We start from the raw sequence: 21,118 nt of genomic DNA on the forward strand, positions 1-21,118 counted from the left end.
AACACGGCCAAACAACTGTATGGAGCAGCGGTTCCCAACCCTCGGATCCGTGACACATCCCAGGGGGTCCACAGGCCTGCACTGACAGGAAGGCACTTCTCCAGCTGGGGCCTCTGGCTCCGTGTTTTTATATTTATTACTTCTTTTGCAAAGCAGTTTTAAAAGCACTGCAAAGCTCCTTGTTCATCCAGCAGCTTTCGGGCTAAAATAAAAGCGTCAAGATAACTCTGGTGATTAATGTGCCCGCTGGAGAGGGATTGGAGTTTTGTCTAGTGGGACTTTTGACTCATCTAAGGTAGCAGAGAGGGTTATAATGTGCCTGCTGCAAAGAACGTGTATTATGCAAAGAACAGTATTTGATGTGCATAGTACAGCGATCCTTTTGTTACTGTGCAGTTCATAAGTTACAACTGTAATCTAGTGCAGTGAGCTATAAACTGCCATCAAAGATCTGCATGGCACAAATTAGAAAGTTATGTTTTTTCCCAGTCTTTCATTATCCTTATGCTGCTAAAAAGGGTTTGCATGTGTAGAAATACACTCTTATTATTAAAGTCAACGCTAATCGCTGTGTTATGTTCTGAATCCTGAGTCTGTGCTTCTCCAGAACAAACATTCTTAGAAAATGCCACCAGTGTGGATGACGTGTGAATTCTACACCATGTAAAGTGCTCCAACACCCTACACTGTTATGAGAGGTGCTCTAAAACAAATTAATTAAATGTAACAGAGTGGCTATGGAGAGATGAGGCCCTTATGGTTTTACTTCCTTCCCCCGCCACATATTTATGTGAAAAAGCTTTCTCAGATCTTATGTACCTAAAAAATTAAAATAGAAATTGCTTGGGAAATGTAGAATCTGACCCAAGGATTCAGCTTTCCTAAATAAAACCAAATACTGCCAAGATTCCACACCTACCTTCCCATTAAAATGTTTCCATTTTTGCATATGTTTTCAACATAAAATAATTTTATCTTTAGTAAATTGAGTATTTGTTTGGTGTGTATTTGCTTGTGATTTTTTTGCGACTGACTGTTTTAATATTTTAAATTTAAATCGTACAAATTGCTTGGGGGTCCCCGGCTTCCAGTGGTAACTCAGTGGTGGTCCTCGGGAGTCAAAAGGTTGGGAACCACTGGGTATCCAATGAGACGGAGAGAGAATTAATAGAGATTCCGCCCCCATTCTGAGAACATAGATAAGGCTGTTCTATTGTCCCTAAGAAACCAAGGCAGGTTCAAGCAAAGTAGATACAGAGCTCAGCTGTAGCTAAGGTAGCAATTGTGACATATTTAAAGGTGACAATCTGCAGGAAACAGACTTGGGTACAAAAATCTTGTCTTGCTGTTGATATGTTAGATAATGGAAAAAGAAATAAAAAAATGGAACCCCCTCTTTAAAGATCTAATCTCCTGCAGGTGTTTAAAAATTGTGTATCTTCAATGTTGATTGCCTCCAGTGACATAAATCAGGGAAAGAGATATCAAAAATAGTTTTCTATTCAAAATTGATACAAAGTTTGATGATGGATTCAGAGATGGGATTAAATTTACAGGGGATCAGAATAGTGCAAAGGGAGGAACTACGCTTTGACAAGGAGAACACCTTCCGCAACCATCACGCAGGGCTACGTGGTGCATCCTCATGGATCGCCTGTGAGTAGCCAGAGGGCACTGGACAGAACGTTGGTAGGCTTCCATCAAGGAAGCATAAACATTAGTGTACCACAAACAAATATTAATGGACCAAGGTATGGCACTAGTTTGAGTGACAGATGCTCTTGCCTTGAGAGCGCCCATGTTCAGGACGATTCTTAATACAGTATTAATGACTAGGGGTTTGCCAGATAGTGTAGGGATTACTTATGGAACATACATGGACAAAGGAGACAGGTGCATAAGGATTGCTGAAATAAAATGTAGCATAAAATATTGTAATTTACCTGGCTATCTGAGAATACACCTTCCTTTAATGGTTTCTTCAGAACTGTTGTGCGGCTCAATATAAAGGACCCGGACGTCCAACTGAGTGTATATTAAAGTTAGTTTACACACAATTTGCCAAACAAATAACAAGAGTAAAAACTAAATGTGAATGGTTGCAAGCCCTGATGATATACCTTTATACCAATATTGTCAATTTTGGACTTATTCTGGCAGTAAGTGTATATGTAGAATGGGCAGAAAAACAATTACTTAGTGTAAAGAAATCGCTGCACCACAGATGCTTCTTTTTCTTCTTTATTCTTCAGATAAGAAATACACATCCAACCCTGGCAGGTCTTATCAACAACTGCCTGCCTTACAATCTAATCATAACATTCCAGCTTCCTCCCAGTTGCTAAGCAGCCCACTAAGATTCCTTTGAATAGAATACAACATATCTCCCTTCTTACAATAACAAAATTATCTAAAAACAACAAGAAAAAAACAATAAATAACATAAACTAACACAAGAAAACACGTAAACACAACTACGCTGTATAATAATCTTTCATATATTCTGGTTTCTTGAATACTCTCTGTGACCTTCTCACCCCTCTTGACTCCTCGACACCACAGCCACACCCAACCTGCTTCTTCCACTCAGCTACTTCCATTTCACTGCATCTGACAACATCAGCCATATTCCATCTTTTACCGTCGCTTAAAACCACACTATAACACTTCACTCCCCCAAACATTTTTGGTTCTGACCACTTTGACAAACCCTTCCTGCCACCATGCCATACTATGGTTCGCACCCAGTCCCCAACTGCAACCACACATTCCTACGGTTTTCCCAATACACTTTCGTCATACTTCTCTTGCACCCCCTCCACTCTAAATGCAAGATTCCTTACACTTACACGTTTTTTACCAGCTTTCCCCATCCAACCAGGAACAGCTTTGGTACACGGTTTCCTTCCCTTCAACAAAACAAACGGGGTTTCTCGCGTCGTCGAATGCGGAGTTGTCCGATAATTCCATAGCATGTTTTTCACTTCAGTCCTCCAACACAAACCAGTCTGAATTGACAGTTGAATATTGTCACACAACACTCTGTTAAACCTTTCTACTAACCCATTCTCTCTTGGATGTGCCACAGCTGTCCTCACATGGTTTACTCCACACAATGTTAAATAGTCCTCAAACTCAAACTAAGTAAATTGTGTCCCATTGTCAGTCACCACCTCCTCGGGATAACCTTCCCTTTTCCAAATTTCCTCACAAAATTCAATCACCACTCCAGCTTTAGTGTCTTTGACAATACTAACTTCTGGCCATTTGGAGTGGTAATCTACCATAACCATGGCATAAAACTTTCCACCATCACCAAAATCAAACGGGCCACACACATCTATTGCTATCTTTTGCCATGGTTTAACAGGAAAAGGTACAGGAATGACAGGTGTCCTCTCACACATGTGTGTTTTGTCACTACAAGCACAGCTTACACAATTCCTAACAAATCTTTCAACCTCTTTGTCCATGCCTGGCCACCAAAAATCTTCCCTGGCTTTCCTCTTCATACCCGACATACCACCATGTCCCTCATGTAGAATCTCTAAAACAGTCTGCCTCAACTTATGTGGCACTACCAACCTATCACCTCTCCTAAGTAAATTACTCTGTAATGACAACTCAGACCACACACTTTTGAAATTTGAAAACATACTGGTTTCATCACCCAATTCAGACCAACACTTATGCAAATTCCTTATTATTGCCTGAAGTTCAGTATCCTCCTGAACCGCCGCCTTCCAAACTTCCTCACTGATAGCCTTTGTCTTGATGTCTTGCAGGTCAGCCACAACCCATTCTTCCTCTTCTTCTCCACATACATTTTCTAATGGCAACCTCGACAAACAGTCCGCATTTACATTCATTATACCAGGCAAGTATTTTACTGTGAAAGTGTATTCCTGTAACCTATATAACCACTTGGCAATCCTAGAAGAAGCACGACTTGCACCTGCAGTAGTGAAAATGTCCACAAGCGGTTTGTGGTCTGTACGTAATTCAAAACTTCTACCCCACACATAGTTTTTAAAGTACGTGATGCCCCACCAACAAGCAAGAGCTTCTTTTTCTACAGCAGAGTATGTTGTTTCCGCTCCCTTCAATGTACGTGAAGCGAACGCTACCACACGTTCCTTTCCATTATGCACTTGCATTAGTACCGCACCCAACCCGTACATGCTTGCATCCGTTGTTATTATAGTGTGATAATGAGCCGCAAAAGGGTTTAATTCAACTGCTTCTATAATGTTTTTCTTCAATTTATCAAACGCTTGTTGGCACTCATCCGACCAGATATATTTTTGTTTTTTTTTCATTAACACTCTTAAAGGATATGCTATGTCAGCGAAATTCCTCACAAACTTAGCATAATATTCCGCTAGTCCAAGGAATGATCTCAGTTGATCTTTGTTAACTGGACTAGGTGCCCGCTCAATTGCTTCCATAAGATTAACCTTGGGCGTTATACCCTTCCATGAAATAGTATGGCCCAAATACTCAACACTGTGACATGCAAATTTACATTTGCTAGCCTCAACAGTCAAACCTGCATTCTCAAGAATATGGCATACTTTCTCCAGAATGGTATCATGCTCTTGTAAATCCTTTGCCCATACTAGCACATCATCCTGAAAAAACCTCACACCCTTTACACCACCCAGTAGATTTTGCATAACCCTTTGGAAAACAGCTGAGGCAGACGCAAGCCCAAACGGCATGCGCACAAATCTGAAAGCTCCCTCAGGCGTTATAAACGACGTGAGATGCCTGGACTCTGGGTGCAACATTATTTGGTGGTACGCACTGGATAAATCTAGGGTTGAGTACACCTTTCCCCCTTGAATACCACTCAATAGTTCATTAATATTAGGAATAGGATGTCTGTCTACCCAAATATTACTGTTAAGGTCCCTCAAATCTACACACATTCTAATCTTGCCATTAGGTTTGCGGGCCAAAACCACTGGACTCAACCATTCCGACGCTTCAATTCTCTCAATCACACCCAAACTCAATAATCTAGATAATTCAATTTTTAATGCATCTCTCAGATCAACCGGCACACTCCTGACCTTATGTACACTGGGAACAGCCCCACTTTTCAGCACAATGCGATGTTGGAACTTCTGCAAACAACCTAACTCGCTATTGAAAAGATTTGGAAACTTCTTACTCCATTTTTCTGAACTCTCTTCCCCTACTGACAAAACCTGTCTTTCACTATTTGGATCTAACACAATCTTCAGCGTTCTTTGTTCATTCCATCCTAACAAACATCGACCATTTTCAACCACATACACATCACATATTGCCTGTCTTTGATTAAATAACACCTCCCCTTGAAAATATCCCAACACAGAAATTTTGTTGCCTCCATAACCCACCAAATCCACTTCCGCTTTAGCCAATTCGCCACCCTCCACTGCTTTCCACGTTGCTTTGTCAATTATGGTATAAGGTGAACATGAGTCAGCCCACACGTTTATCACCACACCATTTATGCTTATCGCACACTTAGGAGGTTTATAAGCAGTCTCCATGGATAAAACATTAAGCATTAAAATTTCAAAATGGTTATCCACTTCCTCACCGGAACACAACATCTGACCGTTAGAATACGATTGTTGTCCTTGATTACCATCTTGTAAACAATTTACATTTCTTTTGTTGTAAGTACTTTTTTTCTGATTACACATTTTCGAAAAATGTCCCCTTCTGTCGCACTTGAAAAACTTAGCCTCTCTTGCAGGACAATTCATCGAGGATGCCAGATGTTTTATGCTTCCACATTTAAAACATTTCTTTCTTTCATCCATTACAGTCGTATTTTTGCTGATTTTCACAGAATGTACAGCTTGTACTAGTGCAGCCTCGGTATCATTTCTACTTAACATACCTAGATGCTATGGCTGCTATGGCCTCCTCCAAAGATGGATCTTTTAAATTTAACAACTTTTCCTGAATTTTCAAACAACATGTACGATTTATTAATTGATCTCTAATAATTTCTTCATGCAAGTCTTTAAATCTACATGATTTAGCCAGCGTACGTAACGCACACACAAATTGATCGACCGATTCATGAGACGCTTGGGTCCTAGAAAAAATTTTGTGGCGTTCTACAACAATGCTTACTTTCTTGCTAAAATGCTCCTCCAACACCCCCAACGCCATCATATACACATCGTCCTCACTGTCATTCTCCTCATCCTCAGACCTTCCATCGTTATTCGTTACAAAATTTGCAAATGGCAACGTTTTCAAAATCTTTCTACCTTCCACACCCAAATTGTGTTTTAACAAAGCCAACTTCCTTTTGTCCGTAAAAATGGCACCTCCCAAAGCCTCTAAATATGTTTCAAACGCTTCCCTCCAATCTTCCCATGACATGGTTGGTTCGCCAGGCATGCTCAAAAATGTAGGTGGTGGTGCAATCGACTGCATGTCTGCTACGTAAGTTATTTAACTATTATGAGCATAAATAATCCCATAAATAATCTAAAAAACTAATGAAATATGACGAGAGAAGAGAAAAAAAAAAATATTAACATAAATAAAGTAGTCACCGTTGTCACCGTCCTCAGGCTGATTGTTTCCGTTGTCACCGTTGAGTAAACTAAAATACAGCACTGCAGAGTTGAAAGTTGAAAGCGCTGCAAAGTTAAAAGTCGAAGGCAATATATGTTACATTTGTTATGTTTTTACTGTTGCTTCGACCTCTTTCTACAAGAGGTTTCCCTTGTTTTGCCGCAAACACCGCTGACGTCACATCCAACTGGGCACCGGTCTCTGGGCAGCGTCCGCGAGACTCTTCAGGTAAGTGCCTCATTCAAAATGCCAACCCAACAGCACAAACTTTTTTCTTCTTTTTTTTTTTCTTTAAGAAAGAAAAAAAAACGCGCTACCTCCACAACTCGGTCAACTTGACAAACCGAGTTCGGAATCCATCACAAAATCCACCATTCAATTTATGGTCATTAAGATCACCGCTTTCTCGCACCACCAGTCACAGTACACCGCAGCCAGGGTTGGTCCACGTCTTATTCCTTATGATCCCACCTTCGTCGCCACTGTAAAGAAATCGCTGCACCACAGATGCTTCTTTTTCTTCTTTATTCTTCAGATAAGAAATACACATCCAACCCTGGCAGGTCTTATCAACAACTGCCTGCCTTACAATCTAATCATAACATTCCAGTTTCCTCCCAGTTGCTAAGCAGCCCACTAAGATTCCTTTGAATAGAATACAACACTTAGGAAACAGTTAACATGGCTCGGGGAAGATATATGTCATCTGTGTGCTGTTAGTAAACAAGCCCCGGTTGTGATTATGGGGGACAGCCTAAACCTGGCTCGGATGGATACAGATCAGGCGGATTTGCAGGAGTCTACCATGTACCGCTGGCCAGGTTTGCAACCTGCCCTCCTCGGAGAGTGGCTGTGGAGATTCCACAAGTCATAGCAGAATTAGGTTCTATTTGTCCAAACGGTGGATCTCCAGCAGATGCACAAGCTAGTCAATCCTTTCCCACGGGCAGTTTACAAGATCCCACTGATTATGTATTTATTCATTCATGGTTTCACGATCCATGTGACAATTTTCAAAACTTGAAGGTGAGAGGGAGGGATCACTGGCCTCTATGTTTGGGGTTAAAGTTCGAGATCCAGAATAGGGAACAAGTTCTGCCTTTGGGAACTGAGTTTATAAGAAGCTTGACTACTCGCATAAATGAGACACACCTTGCTTTACTCGTTTTTTTCCAATTGATTGAAGATCACAGAAATACTGAAGTTGAAAGTAAGAATATACTGGTTCGGTGTGGCTGGGTAGTAGGTAAGGTGGTCGAACGTCTGGTGGGCTCACTAAACTGGAACTTGCAAGCCTCATGAATAACTGATGAATAACAAAACACCCACGCTGGCTGGTTTGATTCCCATTGTCAAGATTGGAAAAAGCAGTTGATGAAACTAAAGAAGTATAAGGAGGTCGGAATAAATCCTGTTAGGGAAGCACGTCCTCGGAAAACGGAGAATGCTAAATTTATTAAGAAAGTAAGATGGAGTATTATAGAGTAAACTGGGATAGGATGTGAACTGTGTTAGCATCAAAAGTTATGAAGAAGTTCTTGGAGTGGTGAAGGACGGTGCAGATAAGAGTAAGGGTGTGCCGAGCTGCACAATCTCGAAGAAGCCTGGGTTGGCCTCTTGCTAGATTTGCACTCAGCTAAAAATGATGCAGGTAACGGAGATTGAGTTGCTTCTGACAAAGATATTTTATTTTACACTTCTTTGACTGCCATAGGAAAGGCTATAGTTGTTATAAATCTTACCAGGGCACCAGTCCTGGATAATGTTTTCAGCAATTATAGTCACATCTAACTTTGTCTGGTGGGCCATATGTCTTCACCCCACTTTTAACGAAAGCCTGAAATAGGGGACATTTCCAGAGAGTTGGAAGGGTACCACGATAAAACCAATATTAAAAAAAAACAAAAAACGCTTAACTCCAAAAATACCCCCAAATTAGTTTCATTAATAGAAGGGCTAAAATATTTGCTGAGCAAAACCTCTTGCATTGGATCAAGGACGACAAGCTGATACCAATCGAGCAAGGTAGATTCGAGGAAGAACAATCCACGACCGACCGCTGCTTTAGTCTTGGGGCCATGTGACAGAAAGCAACAGAAATAAGAGGGAATCTGTTTTGTTGATATTCGTTCCGCTTTTGATTTAAATAATAGGAAACTGCTTTGGGAAAGATTCACTGAGATGGGCATTCCTAGGGCTCGGCCTGTTGTGTTGAAAGAATTACATCATGACAATTGGGTTAGGGTGAAGCTGGGTACTAATGGGTCCTTTGACAGAAAATACAAATATATTGCAAGGCAAAAACTTAATATTTAATGGTGACAAAACAAATATATTACTGAGGGGGAAAAAAAACCCATAAGTGGTTCATTGAAGATAACTTGAGGGAAGAGACCTCCACATATAGGACCTTGGGCATGATGTTCTCTAATAATGTGCAATGGAAAATTCACTTAGACTCTTGCCTGTACAACTGTGAGGGGTTTAAAGATGTTAAAGCGATTTTGGCAGACCATCATTAACCCTGGTGATCACGGCTTACAAGGCTATTTTCCCTCCTCAAATGCTGTATTGCTCAGACATCATAAGCTTAAGTTCACAACATGACTGGAACAAAACTGAGGGTAGGTGCACAGAAAATCTCTTAGGTCTTCCCCCATCTTCGATGGATACAAGCTATCTATACAGAAATTGGCTTAACCTCCTAGAATAATATTTCAGCTAATAAAAATATACACCTTTGGCAAAGAATGCCAAAAGTGTTCAATAGATAAAGTACCTTTCTTTGTATGAAACAATTTGCAATAGTGAACTGTGTTGGGCAAGAGACACAAGGTGACACATTGGCTCTGTTATTAAAGCCTCACTTTCTAGATTTGATAAACTGTAGTGAAAAAGGAGAAATGGGAAAGGATGCCTTAGTATTTAGAGATAAGGATATGAGCTACAGCTACCTAAATTCAAAGAGTTCCACACTGTGCCTCAGAAAGTCTTGGTAACAACGTACAAACTTTCCACACATCTCAGAACTCCCGAATCCAATTTTGTGAAGACAGATTATGAAACTTCAGGTGGGGTTAAATCTGGGATTCTCATATTCACTCGACAGAGGTAGAATGATGAATGATGAACGCATTTGTGAGTTAAAAATAGAAAGCTTCAGTATGTATAATTTAGATATATTGCCAATAATTTGTCAGACTGAGGCACCAATTGGTAATGCCTATTTTAATTAAATAAATATGGTATAAGAATGAGGTTGGGAGCTATAAAAAATGTATATGACATGATTTTTAGATGCTGCTTGTTCTATAGGTAGGTTTCTAGTAGCTGTAATTGGAAAAAGTAGGGGGAAGAAAAGATCCCTTTTTCACATTATTAATTTTAACATTGGTTTTAACTCGCGTATTAGGGTTGGAATTTTAAGAGAATCTGTTAATTCTAATATGCTGGACTTTATATTTTGTCTGTTAATAATAATAATATCCTGCTTTTTTATTCCATATATTTAGCTGACATTTTATATTACAGACATTTTGAGTATAAGACACTGTTAGTATGTTCGTATGAAATTCGGTTTAGTGGACTAAGGTCCATGTAAACTTTGATTTATTGTGTCTCAACCCATAATTCTGTCGCCCACCATGCCACCTCAAATTAGACCGACCCACATGCACATCTATCTTGGTCCTGTTCCAATAGGAGCAGTCCAGCCCCAACTACCAAGTGAGGTCCTCTCAGAACCGGCACACAAGCAACCCAGGAGCGGATTCAGCCCGACTGAGCCTCGCCAGTGGAGTGTGGCCTGCTTACAGGGGCACGAGTAAGAGACCCACGTTTGGCCCTACCCTTTGCCAACTTAGAACATTACATCAAGCACACAAAAGTGATGGGAGCAATGCTTGCAAATAGTCTAACCACTGGCATTCACTAGGGGTATCTTTCCAACCCATCATTCTTTTGCCCACCATGTCACCACAGATTAGACCCAGCCATATGCCGATCGGTCTAGGGTTGGTTGTGTTTAGGTTTAGAGAGGACCTGGCTTGGCAGTACAGGCTGAACTGTTCCTAAAGGAAAGGACCAAGACTGAGTTGGATGTGGCTGGTTCTAATAATAGGTGGCCTGGTGGGCAAATTAATTATACATATGATAACACGTTTTTAGCAGTCTGGTATTCTTCAAATGACTATCTGACCTATTGTCAATCTTGTCAATCATAAGATCAGACTTTCGTCAGGCTGAATTTGTCCACTTGGTACTCAGAAAAGGTCTGACACAGCACAGGTGGTAGCCCATTTTAAGCAGTTGCCCCTGCACGCTGGCATTTCGTCAAGCACCTCGTTAGCCCGTCACCCAGGTGAGCACTGCACGCTAACCTGTGGGACTGGAGTTCCTTTCCTTTCTTTCAGAGCAGACATCTCCTACAGAATGAGACTTGTTTTCTGATTTTATGTTGAATGAAACATCTTTCGCAAGATCCAAAGCTTCTGTTATAAAACAATACAAGACAGAAAATACAGAAATCTCCTTAATAGACCAACATGTTTATCTATCACAGAAAGAAAACCATTCAATGAAAATAGGTGAATTTAAGAGACTACATAACAAGGGCAGAGAGACGGAAAGGTCCCAGGAGAAGAAATCTGGAGGCTGAAGAATTAAAATGTTATTTCTATCAATCATACTTAAAAAGCACTTTCTTGTATGGGCCAAATACTGACAAATATCTTAGCATTCGTCAAGGGAGAATATGTCAATGGCACATACAATAATCGCTGACAGTAACATTATCACGGATATAAGAAGCCATAAAAGCTTGAAAGAAGCCTCTCCTGCCAGGGTTAAAATTCAGTCGCCCCATATTTTAGTAAGCTTGCACAGGCATCCGCAAGCCTTGACAGAGGACCTCCAAAGCCATACATTTGTCCATGCCTTTGGCCCAATCATCCACCCCAGGAGGGCTGATGTTCTTCCTTCCTTAGCCGGGTCCCTCTAAGCCACCACCAAACACTAGTGAATGAGGGACATTTTGTATCTTCAAGTCTATAACACTAGTTTTATGCAGTAAAGCCAACTTGGGATCCTGTGAAAAACAAAGCAGTTACCCTTAGAAGAGTGTTCCAAACCCTCTTCCAAAATGCCGTTATACGCAGGCAATCCCATACTGCGTGAAGGAGCACGGCCCTGGGATTATTACAGTGAAGACATGAGAGATCTCCCACACAGCCTCAGACTATGTTGGGTGAAATATATTCTCATATCACGGCTGAATGCTGATTTGAGAGGCCACCACTGGCTCCCTAGGGGGTACCCTGTCCTCTAGAATTTCACTATCTACAGACCCAAAAATTTTTGCCCAACTATCCAACTATCCCCTCAAGGAGTCAAAAGTGTTTATAACACGTACTAAGAATTTTGTGTTGGCCATGTCTCCCATCAGTATTCTGCATTCCAGCGCCTTAAATTTGGGAAGCTCTGCCAAATCTCTAATGACTGGTGTTAACAGTGTGTCTTAGCTGAAAATGACAAAAAAATTTACTTGTGAGCATTTCAAAATTAGCTTGCAGGTGCGAAAAGGAGGATAAGTAGTAGCCTGTCATTACATCACCAGCCTGGAGATGACATCACCCCATCTTTTGAAACCCTGTAATGAATGAACCAATCCCAAAAGGTGACCCATTAATAAAGGGGGTTCCTTTGTTCATCTTTTCTGCCAGCCCACATCCCGGAGGGGAGAATGGCACATTTTCAAGCCTGTTTTAGTTGTGGAGCATAGCTCTGTAGGAATCTACTTCCCGTACAAGTGATGAGTGGAGTGTATCCCTCCCATAAACCACTTCTCCGTAGAAAAAGCGGGGTCATTGGTGGCATTGTGTAACCATTTGTTAACCATTAGAAGGTGTGATGCACAATGATATGCTGATATCCACCCAACCTATTCCACAATCACAGGGAGATTTATAGCATTTTGGGGTAGACGGCCGCCCCACATGAAAGAATGTGCCATCACCACAATGTGCGTAATATCATCTTTAGAGATATCACGTAGATAGTTTTGTATCAAATTATGATTTCTGGGCAATGACACCATCTTGAATTAAACTGCTCTTCCCAGAAGGGAGGTACTTATGTTCTGGGCGCAATCTGTCCATTTAAGAAGCCAAGTTTCGACTACAGCAGTGTTTGCTCAGTTGTTACATAAAGGGTAAAATAAAACCTCCCACCAAACCGGTAATCTTGATGCCCAAAGGACATCTGCCTGGGACGCTCTGGTTGGATAGATCATTAAAGTATTTAAGCTTATTTAGAGACTTGAGTGTTCACCAAATATGTGGAGTATTTATAGGACCAGTATCACCTAGAGGCAGGCTCTCCCATGTCAACAAGCAGGTCATCCGCATTTAACGGGACTTGATTACAGACTATGGGTAACAGCTCGAATCAATTCCCCAACTCATCACGCTGAATCCACTATTCTAAAAGCTCAACTGAAAAGGCATAGAGGAGCGACGAGAGTGGACAACCCTGCCTGGTACCCCTGTGAATGGAGAAGGGGCCCAAGAAACATCTCCACCCTGCACCCTTATCCTAGTGCCATGAGTAGGGGATAGCAGGGTGCATTCTCTGAAGCAGCGGGAATAAATAATCCCAGCTAACCAATTCAAAGGTACACCCAAATCACCCACAAGAAGATCAAACTGGTCTTTATAATGACATGAGTAGCCGGCACACTGTGAAGGCATCTAATACCGTGAAGTGTAGCAAGTGATGGTACACAGCCACTGTGGTCCAAGTGAACAACTGAGCGGATTACTTTAGCCACTCAGTCTGCCAATATGTTCGAAAAAACATTCACTCTAGTGTTTAGAAGGGAAAAGGGTCACACTGAAGTGACCAATCCTGCAAATCAGGATTGCCTCCGGTTTGTGAGGACACTGAATCAGTACCAAGGGTGAAATATTGGGTAGCCTCATCTGCAATATATTTCTTGAAGGCTTTATAAGACAAATACCAAGAGCTCATTCAATAATCTTCACATCTTGCACAATGCCCTCTCTAATCAAGAGTAAATTCTATAGGAGAATAGCCGTAACGTCCTCCAGCTACATCTTGCACCTTTGACACGCCGTGGAGGGCTGACTTTGAGGTAAGGAAGTAGCCTACTCTGGATAGTGATCTGTGTGTGAGAAAAGCAAACATATTCAGGAGCCTTAGTGTGAAATCTGTGCCCTATGTCTGTCAGTCCCAGTGCCTGCAGGAAGCACGCTACGTGAGGAAGGTACCTAGGGTTGTGGGACCTCGGTGTACTCCTATGCATATACCTCTCCGCCACTCCACTGATATATCCTCCAACAGGGCCTCAGTGCATGGAGCAGTCCCATGCAATCATGAGATGCTGTGGCAAGCTGCCCATGGGAATGACATTAACTCAGTCTTCCAGAAGGGCTGTTGGTGTTTCACTCCCTCCAGAAAACCTATGAGGTGAAGACTGTTCCAACAAGAGCACTCTAGCCATCCTTAACTCAAGCTCCAAAGTCAGCTGCCATCTTTTTAATGAGTTCATTTCAGGTGTAAGCTCTCTACATCTTTTACCATGGAAATGTGAGCTTCTGACTCAGTCACATGTTCCACTACTTTGCAGTGGTCTTGATGAAGGAGGCCAACATCCACCTCCATTTCACTGATCTAAGTTTCCAGGACCCTGCGATCTTGAGGATTGTCTACAGCACCAGCTGTGACGTGGAGGGAGGGATGGTATGTGGAGCTTCTAATTAGTGCACTGACGGGGTCGCATCACCAGATGATTTTATATCTTTCTTGTACTTATTTTGTTTTGCCTGTTTCTGGATAACTCCTGCTTGGTTCTTCTCCCTTAGTGTGGATTTAAGATAATTCTTTGTGACGTAGTGCTTTCCCAACCTCAGTTTGATTTTTCATAAAATATGATTAGCTAAATTAAGTCTTGAAACCACATAGACACAGAAAAGAACAGTCAGCAAACAGAAAATGTTTCCACCGTATATCATGTGGGCATCACCAGTCACTCGATGTTTACTCTTGCTGACTGTGAGGCTACAAACACTGATTGGTTAAAAAATATCACTTAATGAAAACCTCATTGTATCACAATACGATAATATAATAAATCAATCAGTAAATACAATAAATAATATCAATGAAGAGGATGGTACATTCTATTACACTGATGACTTGCAGAAAAAATATTGCACATGGTTCACAAATCACTTTCACCTAATAAGAAAAAGTAGCAGTGGAGAAGGGAATAACATGATGCGGAGTCAGAAAGTGACAAGCTGTTATGAGCCCCTGTGAATGCCCCAAGTTATAGAAAGATATTTTGCATACAAAGAATAAAGGTGCTGCCTCCTTGTGTGTGCGACAATAAGGAGGTAGTGGACCTTTCCTGTGGAACACTTTGGTGCCCCTTCATGGGTTAGGACACCAGAGCAGAAGCACACAAGCACACAGCACTTGCCACGTATGTGGTATGTGTACATGCTTGCACATCCTCGTGCAGTGTGAAGACTGTACAGTACAAGGGCATGATGATGGCTGCCCAAGATGTAAGCTTTGTCCTAACTGATGCAACAAGCTGCATGTGACTTCTCCAAGTGAAATCCTGAAATCCATTTGGAATGGTTCAGAAAATCAACACTGAAACCCTGTCAGGCCTTGGGAGGTGCAGTAGAAACAAATAATTTTCAATCTAAATAGGCTTGGGTGCCTGAGCAACTCTGTTCAAGACCGCTTACCTTTCTATGATCAGTGACTGCTCCATACACTCCCCAGGTCCTATCTGTTGCCTCTCTTTTTGTATTGTGCTCAATGTGTCCGGCATCAAGACAGACAGAACTCTGGTTGTTTGGACTGTCTCTCTTTAATGCAGACGCCTCTAAGCAGTAAGTGTGCTTCGCTTGCCTCCACTGTGTATATATGCTTGGGAACATGTGCCCTCTGCAGTTTGATTAAAACCATTTATTTGTCCTGGCTTTCCATTAAGACTGGAAACGGTTCCACCAGAATAGTTCCTTGAAAAGGAGCTCTTAACAGTTCGTGAAGGTGCCTGATCAGGACTCTGACAATGCTGTTCGTAGTTAGGTCTAATCTCAGGATTTTGGAGAAGCTCTGAATATGTGCCCTTTCTGTAAAACGAGAAGATGAACTGTCATGTGAGAAGAGGAATTTTCCCTGACTGGAAGGAGAAGCACAAGGCCAAGCTCACTGAGAACCCGGTGGTGGGCCAACTTGTGGAGAAGAACAGGCCTTGACCTCATGAGACTACGCAGTCCAGCAGCGCATGGCGCACATTAACATACATTATCAAACAGCTGACGATGAACAGCACATTTCAAAGGACTCCACCTGTCTGCGAGCCTCATACCAGTACCTTGACTTGCATGGGCCTGCACCACTTTATTTTGAACCTGAGATAAATGCAAGGCTTCCCCTTCACTCTGGAGCTCCAGGGTACGCTGCGTTGGCTGTGACTGGCCGCCTGGATGCAAAATTGTTGGAACGATCGTCTAGTAATCCCTTTCAGCCCCCAGTGAGAGGAAGATGGTCTGAGTCCGTCCAGTGGCTGCTTCCCCCACCAGAACTGGTGTCAAGATGCGGGCACCTAACGGTTTCATCTGTCCACTGAGGGTGCTGCTCCACCTCGAAGCTCCAGTGCCCCCGTACTTCTGACCACTATGATTTACCACCCTGAATGGTGTCGGGTCTCCTGACTACTGACAACCAGATATTGCCAGTTTGTGTTGTGGGACATCTGGGTGGTGGACTATTGAGGACTGACACAATCTCTGCACAACTGGCTCATCCCGCTGGGCTATTCTTATTCAATGCCAGGTTGCAGGGTAACTGGCACCGCACACCTGGATACTCTGAACCAAGCCACTGATGAGAGCGGTGCTGAAATGTGTAGAGCAATCCTTTAGTCCACCGAAAACAGACCACTGATCTCTTCAGAGCAGCGGTAACTTCAGCATTGCTTTAATTACTGCTAGGCCTTGAGGTTTGAACGTTTGTTCTGTGGTCATCGCTCACCTTTAGAAGGCAGAGGAGGCTTCTGCATCTCTTTTCTACGTGTAATAGCTCAACATCTGCGGTGGTGCTCCAGGGAAGGAGAATACCCAGCTATTGGGATGCCCACAATTCTTCCTTGTCTGAAGAGTTCTAGTGTATGCCTCCACTACCACACACTTCACATTAATTCCCAGAACATATTCTTTTTGGCACACTTGTAGTGCCCAGGAAACCTTTGCCCCAAGCAGCAGTAGAAATAATAGTTGCATTTCCGTAAGTATGCATGTCTGTATGTATTCCTGTATGCCTGTATGTATGTGTGTATGTATGTGTATGTATGTATGTATGCATGCATGCATGTGATATTTGTATTGCGCAAACCTAACCAATTGGCAGCGGAGCACAGTACAGGGCCACAGGCACGCGTACAGTCAACGAGTTATAGGAGAGGACGCTCGAGTCCGGGCGCAGAAGTGGACAGTTACTGCATTATGATTTGGTGTTCTTTAACTTTCCTAGATTGGAGCAGTGACGAGGCTCTCCTGATAAATATGGGGATGTTGTTCCAGCAGACAGATGGATAAGGGCTGCGGCCCTGTTTTTTTTCTTTTTACACTTGTTATTCTGCAGTCTAATAGTGTCCTGGCTGCAGGAGAGCCAATAACTACCAGGTAAGGTGAACTTGCAAGATAAGAGGGGTGCTGGTTGTGACGGCTTTGTCAATGACTCTGCACATTTTGAAGATGGGCCAGGCCGGCAATGTAGTTCCATCAGGATGGGGTGATGTGGTCATATTTTTTCCGGCCTCGGATGGGACATGCTACAGTGTGTAGGATTCCCTTAAGGGGTGTTACGTTATGTTGCTGAGCCTCTGTATTTTACTAGACTCACCCCCAAAAGGATATCCTTGTGCAATGGATCAAGCAAAACACAGTGGAATGCAGAGGAGGTACACAGAGAGAGCAGAAGCATGAGGTTTTCATCCATCTGGTGATTTCAGACATGCAGGTAGAGAAACTAGTTTGGGTGTTTGATGTTTTTTTTGTTTTTGGAGAGGATGAAGTGGGTGTTGTCGGTGTAGGATGTACCATTGATTCCATGGGTGCGAACGATGCTGCCAAGTGGGGTGGTCGTACGCTTTGAACAGCATGGGGCTGAGCAATAATCCTTGTGGAACTCCGCAAATGCATCAGGCTGACGGACCATTACTTCCAAAGCACTGGAAGTGATGGGTATGGTGGCTGTGAGGGTGGACGGCTTCGGTTTGGGCTCAAAGTGGTACTAGATGCTGGAGATCTTGCTGATGAAGAAGAGGTGTAGCTGGGTGCAGGTGTCTTGTAGTCATAGTTGTGATGGGTCATGATCAGGGCTTGGATGACAGTCTTTTTGAAATCGAGTGGGAGTCAGGTGAACATTTTACAAAACATCCACAGAATCCCCAACACCCACAGGCACGGATCTCACATGCATGTAGTCATGTTGTTTAGACAGTTCAAGAATGTAGGCCTGGTTGTTTCAACAATGTCTGGCATGGAAATTTTCATATGGGTACCACCGGCATTAGATACAGTTTAGAAATCCTTCTCTCTGACAATTCCAACGTTGGGCATCATATAAATGTTAAATAAAGTTGGACTGAGGGATGAACCCTGGGCTACTCACACAGGACAACCACAGAGAGGATTTTAAACTGAACAAAAATTAATGATGCAGACCTGTCTGTGAAGAATGACTGAAGCCATCTGAGAGCCTCACAGACAGGCCCAACTCATGTAGTCTCTTTATCATAACGGCGTGGGAAACCAGGTCAGACACCACAGATAAATCTAAGAGGATGAGGGCTGCAGGTCTGTCCTCATCCAGCACAAGCCCCATAGAATCTGTGGCAACTAATAAGGCAGTTTCCATGCTGTGTGCAGCTCTGACTCCCCATTGTGAGGGAGCCAACAATGTGCATTGCCAGAGCGGACTCAGTGAGGCCACGGAGCAGGATGTATTGGAGGAGGGAGAGATGCAAGAGTAGAACTGTAGTAACAGGACTATAGATTGGAGTGCAATAGTAGCAGAGGCTCTGGACTAACAGAAGTAAGTGACAGTACTCACCACAGATAATGGCTGATAACCCCATGTTACCAACTTCACTTCCAGTTCTTACATGAGTCTGTGGCTCAGCTCATAGTTTTCTCACCACACATGCCTTCACTCACACACTCAATCCACTCATTCGGTGATGCCGTAAAACACAACAAAAACTCCAACATGTACATTACCTAAGCTTGGGCTGGGCCTAAGATCTCCACCTTCTGTGTCACTGTGATCCATCGGAGTGTTGCTCACCTCCTTTTCCTTCTTCAAAACACTGCCGGGAGCGGCGACCTGACATCCTGTGTGGAAAGCAGAGCAGTAGCTTCAGATTCCAAGGATTGTTTTGGGTCAATTGAAAAAGCTTCTTAAAACTTGAATGAGCTACATGACACGGATTGTAGGAAACTTGCCCTTGTTGCAGTTACCCCCCCCCCCCCCCCCCCCCAAAGTTTTTTGCCTGATACTGATGCTGACTTGACGAGAGTGCTGTGATCCTGGTAACCAGGCCCCAGCACCAGTGCTCTTCCATTAAAAAGGTACCATTGTTTCCACAATTGGCAGACAGGCAAGTCCCTTGTAAAAGGTACCAGTGGTACAAGGGCCCTGTGACCAGGGAAGGTCCCTAAGGGCTGAAGCATGTGTTGTGCCACCCTAAGGGACCCCTCACCTAACACATGCACACTGCCACTGCAGATTGTGTGTTAGTGGGCAGAAAAAGGCAAAGTCGGCATGGCATCCCTCTCAGAGTGCCATGCACACAAAACACTGCCTGTCGCATAGGAAAGTCACCCCCTAGGAGGCCTCACAGCCCTAAGGAAGGCTGCACTAAACCACAGGTGAAGGCATAGCTGCATGAGCAATATGCCCCTACAGTGTTTAAGTCCATTCTTAGACATTGTAAGTGCAGTGTGGCCATATTATGTATATGGTCTGGGAGTCTGTCATTATGAACTCCACAGTTCCATAATGGCTACACTGAATACTGGGAAGTTTGGCATCAAACTTCTCAGCACAATAAACCCCCACTGATGTCAGTGTGGGATTTATAAAACAATGCACACAGAGGGCATCTAAGAGATGCCCCCTGTATTTTATCCAATCCTCTAGTGTAGGACTGACTGGTCTGTGCCAACCTGCTACTCGCAGATGAGTTTCTGACCCCAAGGGGTGAGGGCCTTTGTGCTCTCTGAGCCAAGAAACAAAGCCTGCTCCTCCCCTCCGAAGGAACAGTAACACATGGCGGTGACCGTCAAAGGCTCAGGCCTCGTGTTACAGTGCCCCAGGGCACTCCAGCTAGTGGAGATGCTTCCCCCCTGACAAGCAGCCAGTTTGGCGGCAAACTTAAGAAAAACAAGGAGGCGTGACCACTTCAGCTTGGACCACCCCTAAAGTGTCCAGAACTGAAGTGATTCACTCCCTGCAGAATCCTCCATCTTGGTTTGGAGGACAGGGACCAATAGTGATAGGAATGTGCTCCTCTCCTCAAGGATACAAAGAGGGTGTAGCTACCCTCAGGGACAGTAGATATTGGCTACTGCCCTCTAACCCTTGTAACACCCCTAAATCTTGTATTTAAGGACTTCCCTGAACCGAACCTACAAGAAGAAGAACTGCTAAGCTGAAACCCCCAAGCAGAGAAGAAGGAATACGACAACTGCTATGGCCCTAGTCCTACCAACCTGTCTCCTGCTTCAGAGAACCTGCAAAAAGAACAGCGACACGTGCAGCGGGCCCACCGGTCTCTGCCATTTCCAGAGGACTGCCCTGCACCAAAAAGGACCAAGAACTCCAGAGGACAGCAGCGCTGTCTAAAGAAACTAACAACTAAGGACTCTCCTCTCACTCCCGATGCGTGAGTCTTGACCCCTGTGTACCAGACGTCCATGATCTGTGTTCAGGTAGTCCATCCAGCAAGAGAGGATCCCCAGGCGATTGCTAGCCCGTGCCCTGCTAGGGTTGACCTCTCCACGCCGCTGCCTGCAGAGGGAATCCCGAGGGCCCCCCTGACCGCAAAGCTCCGGACAAAGATATCCGATGCCTAAGAACACAGTGCACCCGCAGCCCCCGGGCCTTGGAGAAACCGACCCCCGTGCATCAACGTCCAGCAGGCGGCCCTCCTGCCTGTCCAACTGGTGGTGTGCATGAGAAACCCTCCTGGACCTCGCCTGCAGCCCCAGAGTGATCCCTGGGGTCTCCTCACAGACCGCATTGGAAACCAGACATCCTGTTTGCACCCTGCCCCTGGCCGCCCCTGTGCCGCTGATGGTGTGTTTGGTGCCTACTTGTGGCTCCTCCAGTGCTCTTCTAATCCCCCCGGTCTACCCTCTGAGCCTGACTGAGTACCCCCTGTCTCCATAGGAGCCCACGTTAAGTTTGCTGAACTTTGACCTCT

At 43.6% G+C, this 21,118-nt stretch overlaps 1 protein-coding gene across 2 annotated transcripts in view; it reads right to left on the reverse strand.

Moving 5' to 3' along the window:
- The window catches only part of LOC138286717 (zinc finger protein 436-like), a 112,436-nt gene that overhangs the window by 34,063 nt on the left and 57,255 nt on the right, over positions 1-21,118 (reverse strand). For both annotated transcript variants that reach the window (XM_069227230.1, XM_069227228.1), the window contains exon 5: positions 18,912-19,025. In XM_069227230.1, the coding sequence (XP_069083331.1) occupies positions 18,912-19,025 (114 nt within the window). The remainder of the gene's footprint in view (positions 1-18,911; positions 19,026-21,118) is intronic.

This window comes from Pleurodeles waltl, chromosome 3_2 (genome assembly GCF_031143425.1).
Source record: "Pleurodeles waltl isolate 20211129_DDA chromosome 3_2, aPleWal1.hap1.20221129, whole genome shotgun sequence".
Lineage (NCBI taxonomy): Eukaryota > Metazoa > Chordata > Amphibia > Caudata > Salamandridae > Pleurodeles > Pleurodeles waltl.